Consider the following 22,418-nt stretch of genomic DNA (forward strand, 5'->3'; position numbering starts at 1 on the left):
CCACCATTGATTGTTATGATGAATAGTGGACACACCATTGATCTGCTCTAAAGTGGGGGAACAATATAAACTTTTTTTTTAAAGTCTGGCTGGAGTTAGGCAGACCCCTACTAGTTACACATGCATGTTAGATATTTTATGTGGGCCTATATATAATTAATTACTCATTGTTTTTTAAGACTCTCTAAGGTGAAGGCTCATTTAAAGTGATCTTATACAGTTGAGCCATACGACATTTTATAAATACCTTACGTGCTCTCATATGTTAATTTTTTATTTTATGATGGGCTAAATTGAAAAGAAGACTATAAGATGATTATAATTAGATTATGGTCTTCAAAACCATATACAGTGATTGTTCTTTTTTTTCTTCATTAAGAAAAAAAGTCCCTCTCATTAGGTTTAGAGAATAAAGAAATGATACCTATAGAGGTTTTGGAAGATCTATTTCCATCAAAATCTACTAGTGCAATGATAGATTTGGGTATGCTTTCGCATTATGCTTTATTTTTTATCTTTTCAATGATTTAGTATGAACAAATTTAGGGAAGAATAAAGATGTTTTCTCTAAATCAAATATCAACAATTGGTATCAGTTGAATTGTTGAAATATTTGATTTTTTCATAATATTTTTTTTGAGTCACTGAAATCTCTTCGGATTTGGGTTTTTTCTCTTTGACTACCGGCATTAGGGGTTGTTTATAAAAAAAAACTTCATTGCCATAGTCAACAACACCTTTAGAAAGTTGATGGGACCGACGACCAACCGAAAGGGGTGGCACACCCCTTCGGTGGCCGCATGCCACCGAATGGCATCGAACGGACTGCCAGACGCAAACCGGCTATGGGCAGACACCGTTGGGTGCCTGCATAGGGTGAGAGGAGAGAGAGGGAGGACTGGATGGTCCTCCCTGATCTCTCACGGTATTCATGAAGGGGGCCGAATGGCCCCCTCCTCCCTTCGGCGATAGGGCGCAGACGGAGGAGGGCTAAATGACCCTTCTCACGTTGTATGGATGTGCACAAGCAAAGGAGGGTCGAACGACCCTTCTCATGCCGTCAAGCTACGCATGGCCAGAGGAGGGCCGATCGATCCTTCCCCATTGGGATCCGACAACCGGAAGGGCCATTTGTCTCTCATTGGGTCGCTCATGATAGGTCAGATGCTAGCTCGGCGTCCGACAAAGGCGACCCTGATCCGATGGTGGGCGGGGGCGGGTTCCCCCCTGTTGGGTTTTGCGGAGCCTGACCCAGGTTGGGTTTGGTCTGACCTCGACCTGATGGCCTAAGACCCTTGATGCATGTGTTTTGGACAATAAAAAAAATTTATTTAAAAGATTTTTTTTATTATTATTGGATCAAAGCCATCCAGTATGCCATTTGGGTCACTTTAAAGGGTTGACTTCAGATATTTTTGACCCAATTTCGATTATAATTTTAATTTTTTATATACATATGCATGCTTTTACATATAATATTCAAATTTTGGTATTCTTCTTCAGAATAAAGGTCTAATATTCTAAAATAAGTTGATTAAAACAATGTATTACCAAAGTAACCTCTCTTGTGAAGAATGACTTGTTTGGAATATTAAGATGTTTGTATATTTGAAATTCATGCAAATAGTGATAAGCCCAAAGGAAGATTACTATTTGACCGAGTTCAAATATATATTTGATGATAAATACGAGAGGATTATCAAGTTTTTCATGTAAGCAATGAGTCAGTCCAAAGAAAGGCTTGTTGTTTGACAAAATTAATTGTCTATATTTGATTACTATAATAAGAATATCACTTGCAATTTGACATTTTTGTCTAAAGACTAAATGTCAATGTTGTACTGGGTATCTTGTGATAGAGTTCATCATAGTTTAAATATGTCAATTAATGTTAATGCATGTGAATATATATATATATATATATATATATATATATATATATATATATATATATATATATATATATATATATATATATATATTGATTGATTGTGAGCTTGTTGTGGTTTATTTTGTTCTTGATTCAGTAAATTCTTCTGCTTTTACAATAGCTACAAACATAAATTCAATCCCTCTTTTGAATAACACAAACTTTAAAAACTGAAAAGAGAACGTTATGATTGTTCTCGGGTGTATGGATTTGAATCTTGCACTTCGAGAGGATCAATCATCTGCTCTTATAGATAGGAGTTTCACTAAGGATAAAAGAAACCATGAGAAGTGAAATCGATCAAATCGCATGAGTCTTATAACCATGAAACGTGCATGTCTGGAAACCTTCAGGGGCACTATGTCTGAAGAGGTTAATGCCAAGAAGTTCCCTTAAAGAAATTGAAAAACGTTTTGATAAAAATAAAAAGGCTGAGACAAGTACTCTACAATAAGGACTTTTAGGTTATTATTAAAGATTGGTTGTTATTTAGATTTAAAAGAAACATACATTATACCAGTATTTAGAGAAAATTTGGTTTCTATTTCTGTATTAGACAAATTTGGTTATTCTTGTTTATTTGGAAATAGTCAATTTAAGTTGTTTCTTAATACAAATCTTATTAAAACTAGTTCTTTATCTGTGATCAATAACCTATATTTACTTGATACGGTTGCCTCATATCATGAAACTTTACATGCAAATTCATGTGGTATAAAAGGTAAATTGGCCAATAAGAGTTCTGCTATATTATAGCACAAGCGCTTAGGTCACATTTCTAAACAAAAAATAGAAATGCTTGTGACAAGTGAAATTCTTGATTCTCTTGATTTCACTGACTTTCAGGTTTATATTAAGTGCATAAAAGGGAAACAAACAAACATAAAAAAATAGGTGCCGACAAAAGAACAAACGTCATAGAACTTATTCATATAGATATTTGTGGGGTCATTCCCTATAGCTTCATGAAATAGTAAATAATATTTTATTACATTCATAGACGACTATTCACGTTATGAGTACCTATATTTGATTCATGAAAAGTCTCAACCACTTGATGTGTTTAAATCATTTAAGGCTGAAGTTGAAACTCAACTTGATAAAATGATTAATGCCGTCAGATCTGACCGTGGTGGTGAATACTATGGTAGATATGATGGATAAGATGAATAACGTTCAGGGTCATTTGTTAAATTTCTAAAATAATGTGGTAACATTTCATAGTACACCACGCCAGTCAGTTGTAGCATGAATGATGTTGCTGAGAGACAAAACATGATCTCAAAGGATATGGTAAGGGGTATGAAACAAAACCTTAAAGGATATGGTAATGAGTATGATTTGTCATTCTACTTTACCAGAATCCCTTTAAGGAGAGGCTTTAAAGACTGAAGCTTATATACTGAGCAAAGTACCAACTAAAATAGTAACCAAAACCCCATATGAAATATGGATAGACAAAAGGCCTAGTATGAAGTATTTTCATATTTAGGGATGTCCACTTGAGGCAAGGTCATATAGACCACATGAAAGGAAACTGGACTAAAAAATGGTTGGCTATTATTTTGTTGGATATTCTAAAAGATTTAAAGGTTATAAACTTTATGACCCTTTGAATAAGTCCTTTTTTGAAATGATAAATGATTGTTTCTTTGAGGATGCTGAGTTTGGGGAAGGTGATAAGGTAAAAGACATTGCTTTTGAAGAAGAATATGTTTTTCTTTCTACAGTTATTGTTAACAATGATCAGATTTCAATTTTTGATATTGTTCAAAAAAATAAAAAACAAGGCAATGTTCAAGATCTTTCTATCCAAAATCAAGAGTTTACTCCTGGAGTACAAACTCAACAACCTTAAGAAACACCTCAAGTAACTCAAAAACAAGTGCCATTGAGAAAATTCACTAGAGAGAGGAGAAGGGCAATTCTAGATGATTATATTATTTTTCTACAAGAACATGAGAGTGATATTAGCTTAAAGGAAGATGATCCAATCAACTTCCATCAAGCCATACAGAGTTCTAACTCTCAAAAGTTGATAGATGCCATGTATGAAGAGTTTAAATCCATGAAAGACAATGACGTATGAGATCTTATCTCATTACCTGAAGGTGTAAAACTCATTGGTTGTAAATAGATATTTAAAACCAAGAGGGATTCAAAGGGTGATGTGAAAATATATAAGGAACGTCTTGTTGCAAAAGGGTTTACTCAAAGAGTAGGCATTGAGTATATAGAGACTTTTTCTCCAGTTTTCACGAAAGACTCTTTCAAAATAATGATAGCACTTGTGACACATTTTAATTTAGAACTATATCGGATGTATGTAAAGACTGCATTCCTTAATGGTGACATTGATGAACCAATATATATGGTGCAACCAGAATATTTTGTCTCAGGCGATGCAAAGAAAATGGTTTGCAAATTAAAAAAAATCATCTATGGACTTAAGCAAGCATCCCGTCAATGGTATCATAAATTTCATTAAGTTGTCATCTCATTTAGTTTTGAGATGAATGTGGTTGATGAATGTATACACCATAATTTCAGTGGGGGTAAATACATTTTCCTAGTTTTATATGTCAATGACATACTACTTGCTAGTAATGACATAGGCTTGTTGTATGAAACCAAGAGATTTCTGACAAAGAAATTTGAAATAAAAGATCTTGATAACACAACTTTTGTATTAGGAATTCAAATACATTGAGATTGTTCTTGAAGTATTCTTGGATTATCACAAAAGAGCTATATTAAAAGGATTTTTAACAGATTTGGCATAAAGGATTGTAAATCAGGTGATGCCCATGTTGTTAAGAGAGACAAGGTTAGTCTCGTTCAGTGCCCCAAACGCCAGTTTGAAGTTAAGGATACAGAAAAAAATTTATATGCATATGGTGTACGGAGTCTTATGTATGTTCAAGTGTGTACACGACCAAATATAACATATATTATTGGGATGTTAGGTAGATATCTGAGTAACCCAGGAATGAATCATTGAAAACAACCAAATGGGTTATGTGGTACTTACAAAAAATAAAAGATTACATGCTTAGATACAGGAAGTCAAATAAGTTAGACATCATTGGGTATTCTGATTCTGACTTTGCCGGGTGCCAAGATAGTTGTAGATCCATGTCGGGTTATGTTTATCTGTTGGCCAGAGGAGCAATTTCTTGGAAAAGTGCTAAGTAAACACTCATTGCATCTTCTACTATGGCGACAGAATTTGTAGCCTATTATGAGGCATTCAATCATGGAATATGGTTACAAAATTTTGTCAATGTGCTGTAGATTTTAGATAACATTGAAAGATCGTTAAAGTTATTTTATTACAATAATTCAGCAGTACTATATTCCAACAACAATAAGAGCTCATCAAAATTAAAACATATAGACATTAAGTTCCTTATTGTTAAAAAAAGAGTGCAAAATAGTCAAATATCTATTCAACATATTGGTACAAAATACATGATTGTAGATCTGCTTACTAAAGGTTTACCACTCAAGGTCTTTCACAAGCATACTGCTCGAATGAGTGTTGTATCATTTAATGATATGTTGGTTTAGTGAGAGTTTATATTTGGATGTTATGAAATAAAATAAAGTTTTATTTTATTATTGCAGTATAAGGCTCATGTTCCAGTTTCATTATATACTCATTTATTGTGATCTCATTAAAGAATAAGAGAGGACTAATTGAAAATAGGCATAATTTTTATGTTTCACATCTATACTTGATCTATGTCATTGATTATATCAATATACATGATCATTGATGGGTCTATTTACGATGGATATAATGAAGATCACTTTTGTTCTATGTTGACATGATCAATAGATCAAATTGTTAGAGATGTCATCTAGTAAGACAATATTTTTGAGCTCATAAGGTTATTATATAATGCGTAATTGTATGGTAATATACGTGGCCCAAGTAGGAGATTGTTAAATATTTTATGTGGGCTTACATTGTCTAAGGTGATGGCTCATTTAAAGTGATTTTATATGATTGGGTCATATGACATCTTATAAAGTGTGGTTATAATAATGTATAGATACTTTATGTGTTCTCACATGTCAATTTTCAATTTTATGATGGGCTAAATTGGAAAGAAGACTATAGGATGGTTACAATTAGGTTATGGTCCCCAAAATCATATATAGTGGTTGTTCTTTTTTTTCTTTACATCAAGAAAGAAACCGTCATTTTCTCCTTAAATTTAAAGAAGAAAAAAATGCTACATATAGAGGTTTTGAAAGATCTAACCTCATCAAGATCTACCAGTGCTGAGGTATGCTTCCGCATTATGCTTTATTTTTTATCTTTTCAATGATTTAACATGAACAAATTTAGAGACAAATAAAGATGTTTTAATGTCAACAATTGGGTTTTGAACCTGGAACGTCCCAACACAAGGTGCCAAGCATCAGCTGCTCCTACCAGACAAGCCCCGTTGGTATGGACCGTACCCAATTGCTAATATATAATATAGTCAAAACAGGCCCTCCAATTGAAGGCCGATATATTGAAGTCAAGCCTGATAGATGTGCTGTTGCAATGATAATGAACAAAGCGTGGTTGGTAAGAGCTGTGAGTGCATGTCTCCTCGTGGTGGGATGTTGCGGGTTCAGAACCCAGTGGTAAGTTGAATAATAACTGGTGGGGGGTCAAACTAACCTCAGCTTGCCTTTCAAAAAAAATGATAATGAACCATATAAAGGTGGGGTTAATCTTATAGCACTTTTGGAAGGTAGAAATAATTGGATGGAGTTGGACTGATAGATTTCTGGTAGTTTTTTTTTTCATATAGGAACGGGAAAACCACCCCAGATTGGTGTAAACCCGGTTGCACCCCTTGACCCAAGGAAGCCGATCTTAAGCAAAGGGAGTAACCCCCATGTGTATCGAACCTCGACTGCCTGTCTAACAGTCGAAGCCCATTCCAACTATGCTACCCCTCAAGTCTAGCTTCAAATTGTTGCTGCAATTGATTCAGATAGGGGTTGGATCATGAAATATCCGAAACCAGTTGACTTTTGGTAGGTTTCACATGGAAAATCAATTGAATTATAAAAGTAGACAAAAAATCCATTTTTGTGGATTTCTGCACTAGAAACAGATATTGCAAATTCCTTAAGTGAGTTTTTTTTTTGTTCTCTTGAAAAAATCGTGGCTAGTTTTTTTTTCTGTGAATTTTGTACTCCTACAGTCATTCCTCATCTCCCTCACTAGTGTCTCAAACATGAAAGAGGATCCAAATGAATAGGCGGCCATGAAATTATCAAATGGTTTCATATATTTTCTGTCGATTTTTTTCCAACCCAGAACCAATTTCCCCAAATACCTGTTCACAAAAATAGATTTATGATTGGAATCAAATGTGATTTGAAATATGATTTCAAATCACATGTTCCACCATGTGATATGGAATCACATGAGATTCACTTCAAACACGTTCTGTTTCTCATTTGCAAGAAATTTCAAATCACATGCTAGGTTAGTTGTGCAAATGAGATTCATTCTCTCATTTGCATTAGATTCCAAATCACATTTGAATGCAAACTAAACATACCAATCTTTGTTTTTTATTTTTGAAAGTCAAGCTGGGGTTAGGCAGACCCCCTACCAGCAAGCGGAGCCCCGGTTGGTATATACCAATCTTTGTTAGGAATAAACTTGGGGGAGGGTTAGTTTTTTTGACCCAGCTAATGCATTGAAAAATTAAGTCTTGAAGTTATCAGCAGACAAGTGCAGGTTAAGGAAAGTGTTTCTTCAAAAGTACTCTAACCAAAGCTCAAATGTTGTAAACCATGATTACGGATCTCGTTCTTGGATTACCTCAACAAGGGAAAATCTTGTGATAAATTAGAAATTGTTGCTCTTTGAGAAAATATTAGGAAAATATTGAAATGCATAACATCTGAAGAGCATATAATTCATATTAAAAATATGACAGAATTTTATTAAAATCACCATAAGCAAAACAGTCTGACCCGGTTGGGCATAGCCCAACTCAGGTCCACTTTGTCCTGGTCTGACTAGCCTGTTAACAAGCCACGAGCAGGTTGACCAGCCCTCATCGTGTTACTAAGCCAAACCTAAGCACGGTGGCCCTGGGCAGTCCGCAGCCTGTGCAGGCATGATGCCCAGCCCTGGTCATAAGTGCACCTACTCTATTATAAATCCTAGTTGGTGTGGGTGCTGGTCCAGGTGCAAATCAAGTTGGACTAACATGTTTAGGTCTATAAATAACAAGCCCTGACCTAGATGGGCCCACTTGGTCCATGCTTCAGATCCAACTGGGCTCCTGAATATCGGTGACTTGCCTCCGTCCAATTCCAACGGGGTCGGCTCTTTGGGTCCGCCTGATCCACTTGCACTGGAACCACCACTTGAAAGAATACTTGCAGATGTCAACAATTTGGATTTGGGTTGGATATCCAACCAAACCACATCCATTTAAGTGCTTGCGGTAAAGAAAAAGAAATTCGAATAACATTTGGATCTAGATGTTTGAATTTTTACATTATAATCCAAATCTGAGTCTAACAGATATGGGAATCCGAATATATGTAAATATTATGATGGGAGGCGCCTTGTCGTAATGTCTTGGCTGAGGAAAAAAAATCAATACTCGATTGGCTCCATAAGGCTGGCAGAGCAAGTGCCACTGCTTGCAAGGATGTAAACGGTTCGGATTAAAGTGGCCAGCCTGATTGGATGTTGGCTAAACCGATTCAAATTCAGATTCAGATTCAGTTTTGGACTGTGAAAAACTCGTACCAAATTCGTTTTTTAACATGTAAACGGATTCAAATATCTGTGAAGTCTGGATAATTCTTGGATCCGGTAGCAAAAGGTCAAAATCACATCAGCTTATAATCAGATATGGTTTTGGCTTATCAAATCCTACTGAACATAGTCCGATTCGGTTGGATATTAGATAATATCCGACCCATTGACATCCCTACTAGCCACATGCGCAGTCCCAGAAACGGCATCCGAGACGCACTACATGGGTGGCTTGTCTACGTGACACAGACACTGACACATAAAAAAAATAATATTTAGTAATAATACTTCACTAAAAATGCATTTTTTATATAGTTAAAATATCAAAAATAAAACCCATTGATTAAAAAAATAAAAAAATCCACGTCCTCATGATCTATTTGTTCAAACAGTTTTTGGAATTTGCGCATCATATTAGTGTCTCGTGTCGGGTCGTACCCGTATCTTTGTGACGTGAAATCCGACCAGTTTCCATCCATCGTATTGTACATATGGTCAATGCCTTTGTCCTGCAGTCTGCCTCTCCTTTAACCCCTTCCCTACCCCCATCAAATCTCTCTCTCTCTCTCTCTCTCGAAGCTGCTACGATCATTGAGAGATGACTAAGAAGGCCTCAAAACGCCCGGAGAAGTCAGGATCGGGAAGGGACTACAAGAGGCCTTCCGTCAAGAACAAAGGAAAAGTAGCTCCGTATAAGAAGCAGCGTAAACAGCCTGGAGGGCGCTGCCAGAAACAGCCTGCTGCGAACGTATGCCCTAAATGCCATAGGCATCGCGTTGGGCGTCCCTGTCCCTTGGAGACTGGGGCATGTCTGCATTGCGGAAAGATGGGACATTTTGTCCGGGAGTGCCGCAAGAAGAGCGCACAATTACAGCGGCAACCACCGGCGCAGCAGTATTTGCTACCGCCGCAGAACCCGCGGCCCGCACAATTGCAGCCCCAACCCGCACAATTACAGCCTCAACCCCCTGCGCAGCAGTATTTGCTACCGCCGCAGAACCCACCGCCCGCACAATTGCAGCCCCAACCCGCACAATTACAGCCGCAACCCCCGGCGCAGCAGTATTTGCTACCGCCGGAGTACCCTTGGCCCGCACAATTCCAGCCCCAACCCGCACAATTCCAGCCGCAACCCCAGGCGCAGCAGTCTTTGCTACGGCCGCAGTACCCGAGGCCCCAGCAGAACCAGAAGCAGAGGAGGAACGCTGGTCGACTCTCTCTCTCTTTCTCCACAGCAAGAATGGCGGAGCCTAACGTAGTGGGGGAGATAGTGGAGAACAATACTATTGTAGAGGAGGCATCTTCAAGTGGGTACTGGTTGGTTCCTTGGCAGAGTTGGGATGAATGGAACATGGTCAGACAGAACCTCTTCTCTTCCTCTCCGGAGTCTGTGGGTATCGCCCTCAATAAGGTAATTACGTGTATACAACCAACCAATCTTTCATTTTCACCTCCCTTCTATGTATTCCTCTGTTTCAGTCACTACACTCTGCAATCAACCGTCCTCTCTCATGCTGATTTGCTTCAGAAAGCTCTGTGTTTGGGAATTAATTCATTATGGGGTCATGCTCCTTTTCTTTCCTCTTTTCTTATTTTTTCAGATCAAGGCATGGGAAAGTCGCGGATGCCTACCGATTCCAGTCGCGATTACCGCAGAAATATTGGAGGCGCAACAGACTGATCCATATTTCAGGTTGCAAAACATTGGTTTTTTCTCATTGTGGTCTTGATTTCAATTGAATAGTATCGACTTTGTTGGTGTTCTATTGGTTAGTGTCTTCTTTTTTCAGAGAAGCGAATCCAATTTGATCGGATTTTATACTTTCATATAACTTAGAATGTTTGTACCTTTAGTATGGTGAGTCAGCCCCAACAGGATTTCCGGTGGACCCTCAAGTTCATTCAATCTACTTTGGTGGTTTTAGATGGTTTAGATGCCATAGTATTAGTCCCTACCAGTTTGATGTCCCTACAGTTCTCTGAATTCAAATATAATATTTTGTTATAAGTTTTTTCAAATTATCGCAATTATAAGGGACAAAATATAACTATGAAAATATAAATGTATTCACAATCACTCATTCAACTATGCCAATAAACAAGCAATAATCATTCAACAATCATCCTAGATTCTAAGTTTAATTGAGACAGTGTAGGCTTCACTTGGTTGCAAAAATCAAGAACAAATAGTTAGAAAGTTCTAATGCATTTTAAAGAAATTACACAATGTATGCCTAGGATGGCCAATTAGTAGCAGTCTTCTACATTAATGGGTTTTATGAAATCTTCAAGGTTCTTACAGCACCAAATACTAGATACAACAAGAGCTTAGTTGTCATAGGCGCTAGGGGAGCCTAGGCGGTACCCCAAATAAAAAAACAAAACATACAAAATATGTAAACAAACTACTAAAATTGATAAGAAACATGTATACAACATAAAATCAATCAACAATAAGTAAGACATAATATGTCGTCAAACACTGTAAAGCAATTATATTACATAACTTGCTCAAACAAATTAAGAATAAATTAACAATTGAATAAACAAACCATACAACTAACAATGTGAATGAACAATATATAAAAAATAAAATCATGTATACACTTATGATATGTTAATATAAACAAAATTACAAATACATAAACTATACATAAATCATAAACAGTTAAACACTAAACAATCAACAAAAAATATAACTAAAAAAAACAGTCAAATAGAGTACACACTAAACAGTTAACGCTAAACAGTAAACAACAACAACAACAACAACTACGTCTTCATCCCAAAACAATTGGGGTCGGCGATATGAACCAAAAAGAAAATCATTCTGGGTCCTCCACATGAATCCTTCTCCTTCAATCATTTCTATCCAATGCCATGTCCTCGGTGATGTTCAAAGCATTCATATCCTTTCCTATCATCTCCATCCAAGTCTTCTTAGGCCTACCTCGACCTCTTTTGACTAATATATTTTTCCATTTGTCCATCCTTCTAACTGGAGCATCATTAGGCCTTCACCGAATATGTCCAAACCATCGTAAACGCTTTTCTCTCATCTTATTTTCAATGGATGCAACGCCTACCTTCTTACGTATCTCCTCGTTTCGAATCTTATCTTTTATTGTATTTCCACACATCCATCGAAGCATACGCATCTCAGCTACACTTATTTTTTGAATATGATGTCTCTTGGCAGCCCAACATTCCGTACCATATAATAAAGTGGGCCTAATTGTCGTCCTATAAAACTTTTCCTTCAACCGCAATGACATTCTACGACCGCACAGTACTCCAGTTGCACTTTTCCATTTAATCCACCCAACCTTTATCCTATGGTTTACATCTCCATCAATTTCTTCATCATTTCGAATGATAGATCCCAAATATTTGAAATAGTCATCCACCGATATTTCTTGCTCGCCAAGCTTCATTACACTCTCATCACTATTGCGTTGCTTACTAAACCGACATTCCATATATTCTGTCTTACTCTTACTCAACGTAAAATCTCTTGCTTCCAATGTCTGTCTCCATAATTCTAACTTAGCATTAACCCCAGCTTTAGACTCATCAATCAAAACAATATCATCAGCAAACAACATACACCACGACACATTTTCTTGAATTGATTTCGTAAGCTCATCCATCACTATAGCAAATAGGAAAGGGCTTAATGTAGATCCTTGATGTAACCCAACTGTTATAGGAAAATTGTTTGTCACCCCTCCACAAGTGCAGATATTGGTTACTACTCCTTCGTACATATCTTTAATTATAATAATGTACTTGAGAGAAACACCTTTCTTCATCATTGTGCACCAGAGAACATCCCTAGGTACTCTATCATATGCCTTCTTTAAATCAATAAAAACCATATGCAAATCTTTGTTCCTCTCTCTATATATCTCTCAATAATTTGTCTAAGATGATGTATAGCTTCCATAGTTGATCTTCCAGGCATAAAACCAAATTGATTCTCCGATATCATGACAATCTTCCTCAACCTATGCTCAATCACCCTCTCCCAAAGTTTCATAGTATGACTCATGAGTTTTATACCACGATAGTTTGTGCAATATTGTATGTCACCCTTATTCTTATATAGAGGCACCAAAGTACTCTTCCTCCACTCCTTAGGCATCTTATTTGTCCGCCAAATCTTGTTAAAAAGATTTGTCAACCATTCTAAATCATTCTCACCCAAGCATTTTCAAGCCTCGATAGGTATACTATCTGGTCCAACTGACTTTCTTGATTTCATTTTCTTTAAAGCCTCTGCAATTTCTTTCTTTTGAATCTTGCGCATGAAGTCACGATTCATCTCATGAGAAGGAATGGAGAAGTCTCCAAGATCCTGAGCATGACTTTCATTAAAAAGCTTATCAAAATAATCTTTCTATCTCTCCTTAATCTCCTCATCTTTGACTAAACCCTTTGAGTTTTATCTTTGATGCATCTAACCATACCCAGATCCCTCGATTTCCCATCTCTCATCTTTGCAAGCCTATAAATATCTTTCTCTCCCTCTTTGGTATCCAACTTGTCATAAACCTCCTTATATACCTTATCCCTCACGTTTCGAACTACTTTCTTAGCTTCCTTCTTTGCTATCATATACTTTTCCAAATTCTCATTATCATGACTTTTACTTAGATTTCTATAACAGTCTTTTAACCTTAATAGCTAATTTTACATTCTCATTCCACCATGATGTATCCTTACCTAGCAGTGCACCGCTTTTAGACTCACCCAATACCTCCTTAGCCACCTTTCTCATGCAACCCGCTATCTTATTCCACATTAATTCTGAATCTTCCTCGAGACACCAATCAGTTTCCTTAACTACCTGCTCTACAAACATTCCTTGTTTAGCTCCTTTCAGTACCCACCACTTAATTTTAGGATCTATCTTATGTTTATCCCTTTTGCGGCATTTTCTAATTCTAAGATCTAAAATTAAGACTCTATGTTGTGTAGCTACACTTTCTCCTGGTATAACCTTACAATCGATGCAACAACCCCTATCTCTCTTTTTAAGTAGGAAAAAATCTATCTGACTCGTATTAACCCCACTTTTAAATGTTACTAGGTGTGACTCCCTCTTCCTAAACCAAGTGTTGGCTAAGATCATATCATAGGACAAACCAAAATCTAAAATTCTTTCTCCACTTTCATTTCTTTCTCCTATCCCATAGCCTCCATGGATACTCTCAAATCCATCCCTACTAATGCCTACATGTCCATTAAGGTCACCGCCGATGAAAATCTTATCTCCATGAGATATTCCTTGTACTACTTCGTCTAAATCTTCCCAAAATTGATGCTTAATGGAATCATCTAAACCTACTTGAGGTGCATAAACACTAATAATATTAATGATATCCGTACCTAATACTAATTTAATAAGTAAAATCCTATCACCCTTCCTATGGACCTCAACTACATTATCTATAAACTCACGACTAATAACAATCCCTACTCCATTCCTATTCCTATTTATTCTTGTATACCAAATCTTATATCCCCAAGGGTCTATCACTTTTGCCTTCTCACCTACTCATTTGGTCTCTTGTAAACATAAAATATCAATCTTTCTCCTACACATAACATCTACTAACTCTACCAACTTTGTAGTTAAAGACCCTATGTTCCAAGTGGCTAACCTAATTTTATGGTCTTGAACTATCGTCTTTACCTTCACCCGTCCAACAAAATGAGGGAACCCTTGCCTATTTGACACCACACTCGGGCACTGGTGTGATCCGGTGCTCCTGGGCGATGACCTAACAACCCTTGACCATTTATCACTGCCTCCCGGTCTATAGAGTACAACACGTCGCTCAATAGGGAACGCCCCAACGAAATTCTCATATTGGTTCATATTCAAAGGGTGTGACTAAGTTTTTTATGCTGGCTGTCACTGGCCTACCACAACCCTCCTCCTATATTAGGGCTTGGGACCGAACAAAAAGAGAAAAAATGATTTACACAAAAAAAAACCCTTGATGTGAATCATAACCAAAACAGAAATGCAGCACAATGATCAAATCAGATAAATCCTATTTGTGTTAGGAAAGCATACGTGGAAGCCTCAACAGTGCATGGAAACCGAAGATCGTGTAGGGTTCTCCGACGAACAGTGGTCGGTGTTTCCTAGAAAAAAAAAACAAAAAAACAAAAAAACAAAAAAAAACAAAAAAAACAAAACAAAAAAAACAAAACAAAAAAAACAATAAATTTACATAGAAAACATAAATATATGTGTGCAACTGAGCATTAGAATCAAAATAAGACAATGCAAAAATCATGCAAATAAGGTAATACAAAAATCATTGTATAAATATATCTTTATATATACAATATATATTCATTTTCACAAAAAAATAGCCAACAATAAATCCATAAGCAGCAAAACATAGCTAACTGATAGTTCTAAGCGTGTAAGAGCAACTAAAAATCAAAAAATCAAATAAGACATAAAACAAATCTAAAAACAGGGAGAGAAAAAGGGGGACCGAGAGAGAGACGAGAGACGAGAGACGAGAGACGAGAGACGAGAGTGAGAGTGAGAGTGAGAGTGAGAGAGAGAGAGAGAGAGAGAGAGAGAGAGAGAGAGAGAGAGAGAGAGAGAGAGAGAGAGAGAGAGAGAGGTTGAGGTTGACCTTCTTTTGTTCTAGCAAAAGAGAGGAGAGAGAACCAAGCGAGAGAGAGGGGTGAAAAAGGGGGAAAATGGACCTTTTCCCCCTTTTATAAGCTTAATACAGTCAACACAGAAATAAAGTAAACCGACCTGGGCTTAAGCCTAGGCAGTCCCAGCCTAGGCGGGATAGGCGGTAATATAGGGCCCCACCGCCCAAACCTGGTGGCCCAGGCGGTGGGGCAGCACCGCCTTTAACAACTAAGAACAAGAGTCAATATGGTTATGGAGTCACCAACTCAAACTGTGAAAGTAAAAAAAAGAGCAAGATGTATTGCTATCGAGTTGTACAGATGCGATGACAATGCTCTTGAATGTGTCATTTTCCATTGTTGTTTGGACAGAAATTTTTGTGTCTTCTTGCTCCATGATTGGTGTTACTTATCTATTCTTTTGCATTCTTTCATGGCACAGGAAGGACGTATCAGGTGGTGAGTTCAATTCAGAAAAGATGCTTTCCTTGTTATACTCGATGGCGATCATAAGGTATGGAAGTGCTTTTTTCTTATGTCTATGCCCAAATAGTTCATCTTTAAGTTAAATGCTGTATTTGAATGTGTAACTCATTCATGTGATTTTTCTAAATCTTGTTTCTGTTGTTTGTATGATGAAACTTACTGGTGGTAAAACTTGATCTTGTTCATGAAGGCTTGTAAATGGCTTTGTTGATCAGTCGAAAGATAATAATAAGGATAAAAAAAGGATTTCTATGGCAAAGGCAGCTGATGAAATGGGTCTTCCACGGATACTGATTGATATTCGTCATGGTGTGATTTTTCCCTATTTTGACAGAATTTTATGCTGCCTTATTTTGAGGTATCAGTTGGAATACTTGATTAAATAATGCCTATCAACATTGGTAACTTTCAGAGGCTTCACATCGTGGACTTCCATCACTATGGTCGCTTCATTTTGCTATTGATAAGGTATGACTTGTTACTCGTGGATTTTTCATCTTGGCAGCATGAATGTATGGTTTATTATTTGCAGATTCAAATGAAGGTGTATCATTATAGTTATAGTAGTGATTGCTGATATCATTTTTTCCAGTTATGGGGAAAATGTGTGTATATGTAAGCTTTAATGGAGCTCAATCTTGACTGTCATCAATTCTGGCCAGCAACTAAACACCTCAGTCCTTAGCTCTGCTTGCTATGGGCATCTGCACATATGCACATGTATGTGTGCATGCACACATGTGTGCATGTGAGCATGCTTGTGTGTGTTTGTGTATGTGTGTGCATGCATATGTGTTTTGTGTGTGTATATGTGTGCCAGTTGTCTAGCTTTGGTCTGAATTCTGAAGTATGTTTTGTTTGTCAGACTTTACATGTCCTTGCTGTGTTGGTCAAGTCACTGATGAATGAAATAAAGCTGAGTTGGTTCTTGTAAAGGCTTTATTCACTTAAATGCACAATTCCGGTGCCAATCATATTATCTTTCTAGGTGCCACAGTGGTTGGAGCTGACTCATGTGTCTTCTCTGCATGGTCCTGAACAGAGTTACCGGAAGCTTCTTAGATAGGTGGGAAGCTCGCTTCGGAAGCGCGATACTACTCACTTCCGAAACTTGATGAGAACCTCGATTCCCCCACGCTTCTCCTATGCTTTTCACACGCTTCATTTATTCTTATTATATGTTCTCTTACTCAACTTTTCGTGCTTTTTGTGTTTTCTCTGACTCTTCTCACTCACTTCCATGTGCTTTCGCTAAATTGGTAGCTATGTCACATGGGTGCGGGGATTCGGCACTTCCAAAAAACCTGGGTGCAGGGGTGCGGCAGGGGCAAAAATGTAATATATATATATATATATATATATATATATATATATATATATATATAAAGGGGGTTCGGGGGTTCCCCCGACGCGGGTCGGGGGTCCAATTTTTTTTGCTGGTGTGTTTGTTTGAAGACTCGTTACCCACGTTCTGTTTGTTGTGTACTTTGAGGCAACGGGACAAAATTGATGAAACAAAAGGATTGACAATCTGATCGACCCAGCCTGTTGCGTTCTGCTGACTGTCATGATTCAATCATGTGTGAAACTCCCTAGTCTTCACGAAAAAAAATATAAGTACAAGGTTTGATGTGGTTTGTTGGAGAGAGAGTCTTCATGAGGCCTACGACTCCACTGCCACGCCATAGGATTCTTCAAATTTCATTTTATATACAACTGCACGACAGCTAAAAGAAATTTATTGGATTGGACATGTGGAAAAGAGAGGTCTACACAAGGCTATAGCTAGAGCACCCATCTCGTCAGGAGAACAGTGAATACTAATAGCCAGCAAGGCTACCACCATCATTATCATTTATTATGGGGAGAGAAAATCCTTTACGAAAAAGAAGGATCTGGATTGAAAAGGCTCTTCAATTTTAGATGGTTTTAAAAGTGCCTCTTTATAAAACAAGAGCAGCAAGCAGCTGTCAGCAGAATTTTTTTTTTTAAAATTCCGCAGCCCATTTCATAGGGCAATTTTTTTAAAAAAAAAAAATCCAAAAAAAATGGACCTACCCGGTGCCGCACCCGCATTGAGTCGCGTCGACGCGGGTGCGGCACCCTGCTAGCCGAATCCCTGTGACATAGATTGGTAGGCATCATTTTTAGATTTTGTTAAAAATTTAATTCTTACACTAAAAAATCATGAAATTTAATATTATTCACTTTTACTTTAGTTTTTATTTGTGTTTTATTTTGATTCTCATTCAATTCTTATATTTCTTTTTTTTTTATTCTTGCTTCCCGCTTCCTATATATTTTAAAATGCATCGCTTCTTGCTTCCGCTTCCTAGTCTGGCAACCTTGGTCTTGAACTGGCAAGCATCCTTGGTTAATGATATTCAGAATTCTATCTCCATTTTCCCTTTCATCTCAAAACATGTAACCCATCAAAGATTATATTAGTCTGAAGTTCTCCTTTTAGTGTCAATGCCCCCCTTATAACTCCAGTTTGATCCTAACGCCATTTTGTCCTGTCCTTAGTTATTATTTGGTTGCTTTTAGGATTTCAGATGAACTTGACCACACAAGTGTAGTTTGATGTCCACCTTCTCATAGATGCCATCTTCTCACAGAACCTTTTTCCATTCCAATGCATGCACTTCTATCTAAAGAAAGTGCTTTTAGTTAAATGGAGGTCGTCATTATATTAAATTCAGTACCAGTCTGTAGGCCACATAAAAGAAAAGCAATGGCACTGATGTTTGAAGTTGCCCATTACAGGCTCTCAATTGGCTTAAGAGTTACTACTGGGAACATCAAGTGAAGGAAATTCCTGACATTTTCAAGGACGTCAGTTCTTCATTACATAAGATGTCTCAGTGTACAAAAGGTAGATAGAATTTGTCTTCTAATTTGCCACAGATAGTGAAATATTGTGAGTATGTTTACCAAGCATTTATAATTACAGCTTGGCCACTTCAGGTTTAAGAAGCAACTTGATGATGAAATTTCATGAGTTCTATATTTCAGTTTCTCAGAAAATCTGTGTTTCAGTTTACTCTTAGTTTTCTGGTGAACTTTACCCTATATGGATCTGATGTTACCACTTCATGGCTATCTCACAACATAAAAAATGTAGTTTATAAGTTTGTTTTGATTTTTGGGAAGCCATGCACTATAAGTTTGTTTTCTATCATAAGATTTTTGTGTGATTCTAGTTCTTATGAGAATTAATGACAACACGCTTATGACTTGCTATGTATCCCTACTTGCAAATCATTTAAATATCCCTTGTAGTTCTATTTGGCATAATAACTGCATTAATGCCTATTAAAAGAAAAGCACATTTATCAACCGTATGAGGCTTTGCAGATGTTTGTGGGGGAATATTATCATTTCCTTTTTTGGGGTGCTGACATTGGCTTGGGTACCATTTGGATGATGCCCAAAATCAGGTTAACCAGGTTTCAGACAAAAACCTTGTTTTGGACAATGTTTGGATTAGGGGTGGACATTGGACCTGGCCTGACAGGCCCGGCCTGACCCAGTTACAATTGGGCCCTGGTCGGGCTGAGCCCTTTAAGCCCAACCTAGTTAATGGGTGGGGCTTGTCGGGCTCTCTGCATTTTACACATGGGCCTGATTCGACTTCATTTGAGTCTGGGCTGCAAAGTGCAGCCCAAGCCCGACCCGACTTGGGTCAGGTACCTGAAGCCCGACCTGATGGCCACCCCTAGTTTGGATGGCACAAAACTATGTTTTTACAAACTGGGTTTTGTTGAAAATGCAGTTTGTTAAAACCCCCTCACCCCCCTATTTTTTCAGGTTCTCTTTGTTACGTGCTTTTTTGTGAGTATTTGTGATTGGTGAGGTCCAGACAAAGTAACCTCCAGGCCTCAAAACTCTATCAGCCTCAACAAGGAAAGTGCCACCTGCATAAAACAAAGACCATGGTAAAACTCTGTACTGGCCCTATATCTGATACTTTAAAAAGAAAATGTCGTCATAGATGAATGCCACTAGCTAGAACTGAATTCAGATGGCTTCTACTAGGTTTTCAGGAATTTTGTCAACTCGGAAAGCTTCATATGCCCTTCAATATGTATCTGTATTGCAAGAAAAAACTCAAAGCATGCCTAGAAAGAGTTACTCTTCACCTCAGTCACTGGACTAGAATCATGTAGATAAAGATTCATCTTGGTTGGTACTACAATATATGGATTAGTGCAATCATCTTCAAGCATAACACAGTCTTAACCAAGGTTGTAAAAAGCATATTGTTACCCGTATCGGTCGGGCCCAAAGTAATACCGTATCATATTGTAAATTTTTAATAAAAAAATCTAAAAATTCCAAAAAAATCAAGAAAAATCAGAAAAAATAGCAAAAATTCTAAAAAAAATTTAACACATGAAACAATGATGAATTGCACAAAATACAACCATAAAATCACATGTGAAACATTTATCACAAGAAAAATGCAAACTATGAAATAATATGCATATTAAATAACGAATCTAAGCTAATAAGTTACAAGATTCATAATAATGTGTGCTTCCATAAACTAAAAAACACAATGTTTTTTTAATGCTTAAATTTTTACATAACTATTTTTTTTAAATTTCAAACAAAAATGAATTCGATAACGTCAATCATTGAGTATCATCAACATCGTCTTTTTTTGTTTGAAAAAATATCTTTCTAAATCACTCTTAAGCTCTTTAGGGATGAATATGAACTAGCCCCAAGGGGCCTTATATGTTTTCGAAAACAAAATTGAAATAAATGCATTTATAGCATATCTTAAGATACACCCCATATCATAGTGTATCGTAAGATACGGGGGTGTATCCTATCGGAACACCCCATAGGAACGATATGTATCGCACTGTATCGTATGATATGGACAACACTGGTCTTAACCTTTTACAAAAGAATGGTAGGTTATGATTGCAGAATGTCCAAGTATAAGCCAGGGTCCACATGGTTGAAAGGGATACATGTATTACCTAAATACTCTCTCTCTCTCTCTCTAGTCCCTGGTCTGCTAAAACTTATTAGTTCAATAAGATGAGATATTGATTAAAAGGCTTCTTATTTCCGGTCTTTTAACTGACAAAATATCCTCTTTGTTACTTGATCGTTTTCCTATTTGAACCTTTCTCCTGGTCTTGTTATGACAATGCATAATTTGCAGAGAACTGTAAACTTGTGTTCTGGCAAATCATCTTCTGGTTTACACATTTTTTGCATGCCAACCTTACACCTTAATGTCTGGAAAATTGTCCTTGTTGGTTTTAATCCAGGATAGGCTGTAAATAATGGTAACTGTCTTGTCTGTTCCATTCTTTTGCCATATGCTAGTTATGCAATATCAGATGATGTCATTGCTATTCTTGCTCCTTCAGGATATATATTAGCCTGTTTACTTGTGTGAACTTTTAGATTGAATTTATCTCATGATTACACAGTAGGTTTTTGTATTTGAAGTGAAGTGCTTTTCTTTCTGTTGTAGCAATTATGAATGTGCTTTTGAAGGCTGTAGGTCACTTGTTCACAACTTTATTTTCTTAAGCATTTGGTGCTGATCTGAGTGCTTTCCATTTTTCTATGCATTTTCTGGTTTGCATGAAGTTAAGAAAGATGAAGCGAAGAAAGAGATGTCAAAGGCTTCAAAGAGCATTCTTCTTGCACACTCCTCTTACCCCACAGAAGTGGCCAATTTGTTATTGGAGAAATGCTTGTTGAGTAAATCTGGCCTCTCTGATAGCAGTGAAGTGATGTTATCAGGAAATTCTGTGGTGACTACCAGCAAAGGAGACATGCTTGATTTAGTTGCCTGGGATGACTGTAAAAGTGTCATTAAAAAGTTATCTCGTAGAAGCACTGATTTACTGCTGGTAATGTTCAAGGCAGCTCTAGATAAAGTTGATGCTTTTGCAGCTCAGAATTCTACAGATGGTAATCCTCCAAGTCATCTCATAAGGCTTTAGTTCTGCATTTGGCTGTTAAGTGAGACTCAGTCATTCCTAGTAACCCTGTGGCTAAGTCTGTCCAGATCAGGGGTGCAAATGTATCAAATATGTAATGGGTCATGCCTAATCAAAATCTAAATTGTGTGCACTGTAGTTCTGAACCCATGTCTTGATCTGAATGATATCCGTAGTTGGATTTGGATTAAAAAAATCATAAGGTCATATTGAATATGGTAAAAGAAGATAAGAAGCAAAATTTTTAAGTGTAGAAAGTGAAGCGCAACTGAACCTGATCCATTTGCACCCCAAGATCATTGGTACTTGTGTTGGTCTACTGATTCATTAAATATATATATCATGTATATATATTATATATGTTTTATTCATTGTAATAAGCAAATACCCATTAGGGGTATTTTGGTTATTTCACAGTCATGTAATAGGTTGCACCCATTATGGGTACAACGATCTTTGTATTATTTATTTATTTTTATAGATTAGGTATTTAATCTTAGGTTGAGGGCTTATGCCTAATAAGCCCTTAGTCATTGGGCCCTCCACAACGACTCTATTT

At 37.0% G+C, this 22,418-nt stretch overlaps 1 protein-coding gene across 2 annotated transcripts; it reads left to right on the forward strand.

Annotated features, from left to right (window-relative positions):
- The first annotated feature begins 9,317 nt into the window (after positions 1 to 9,317).
- Positions 9,318 to 22,109, forward strand: LOC149827716 (uncharacterized). Of its 2 annotated transcripts, none has more exons than XM_090018219.1 (7): positions 9,318 to 10,137; positions 10,328 to 10,419; positions 15,841 to 15,912; positions 16,075 to 16,193; positions 16,297 to 16,352; positions 18,651 to 18,759; positions 21,504 to 22,109. In XM_090018219.1, the coding sequence occupies exons 1-7, from the start codon at positions 9,325 to 9,327 to the stop codon at positions 21,860 to 21,862; spliced, it is 1,620 nt and encodes a 539-aa protein (XP_089874345.1). In that variant the 5' UTR covers positions 9,318 to 9,324; the 3' UTR covers positions 21,863 to 22,109. The 2 variants fall into 2 exon arrangements, with proteins under 2 accessions (XP_089874345.1, XP_089874346.1); XM_090018220.1 differs by having other exon boundaries at positions 21,509 to 21,647.
- Positions 22,110 to 22,418: the final 309 nt, after the last annotated feature.

Source organism: Nuphar pumila, chromosome 10, assembly GCF_984573655.1.
Source record: "Nuphar pumila chromosome 10, dmNupPumi1.hap1.1, whole genome shotgun sequence".
In the NCBI taxonomy this organism is placed as follows: Eukaryota; Viridiplantae; Streptophyta; class Magnoliopsida; order Nymphaeales; family Nymphaeaceae; genus Nuphar; species Nuphar pumila.

Excerpts from the sequence above, each read along its gene's own strand:
- LOC149827716 (XM_090018219.1), top strand. The coding sequence starts at position 9,325 with ATGACTAAGAAGGCCTCAAAACGCCCGGAGAAGTCAGGATCGGGAAGG. Across the intron at positions 10,420-15,840 it reads CAGACTGATCCATATTTCAG|GAAGGACGTATCAGGTGGTG; the intron begins GTTGCAAAACAT and ends TTCATGGCACAG. Across the intron at positions 18,760-21,503 it reads GATGTCTCAGTGTACAAAAG|TTAAGAAAGATGAAGCGAAG; the intron begins GTAGATAGAATT and ends GTTTGCATGAAG.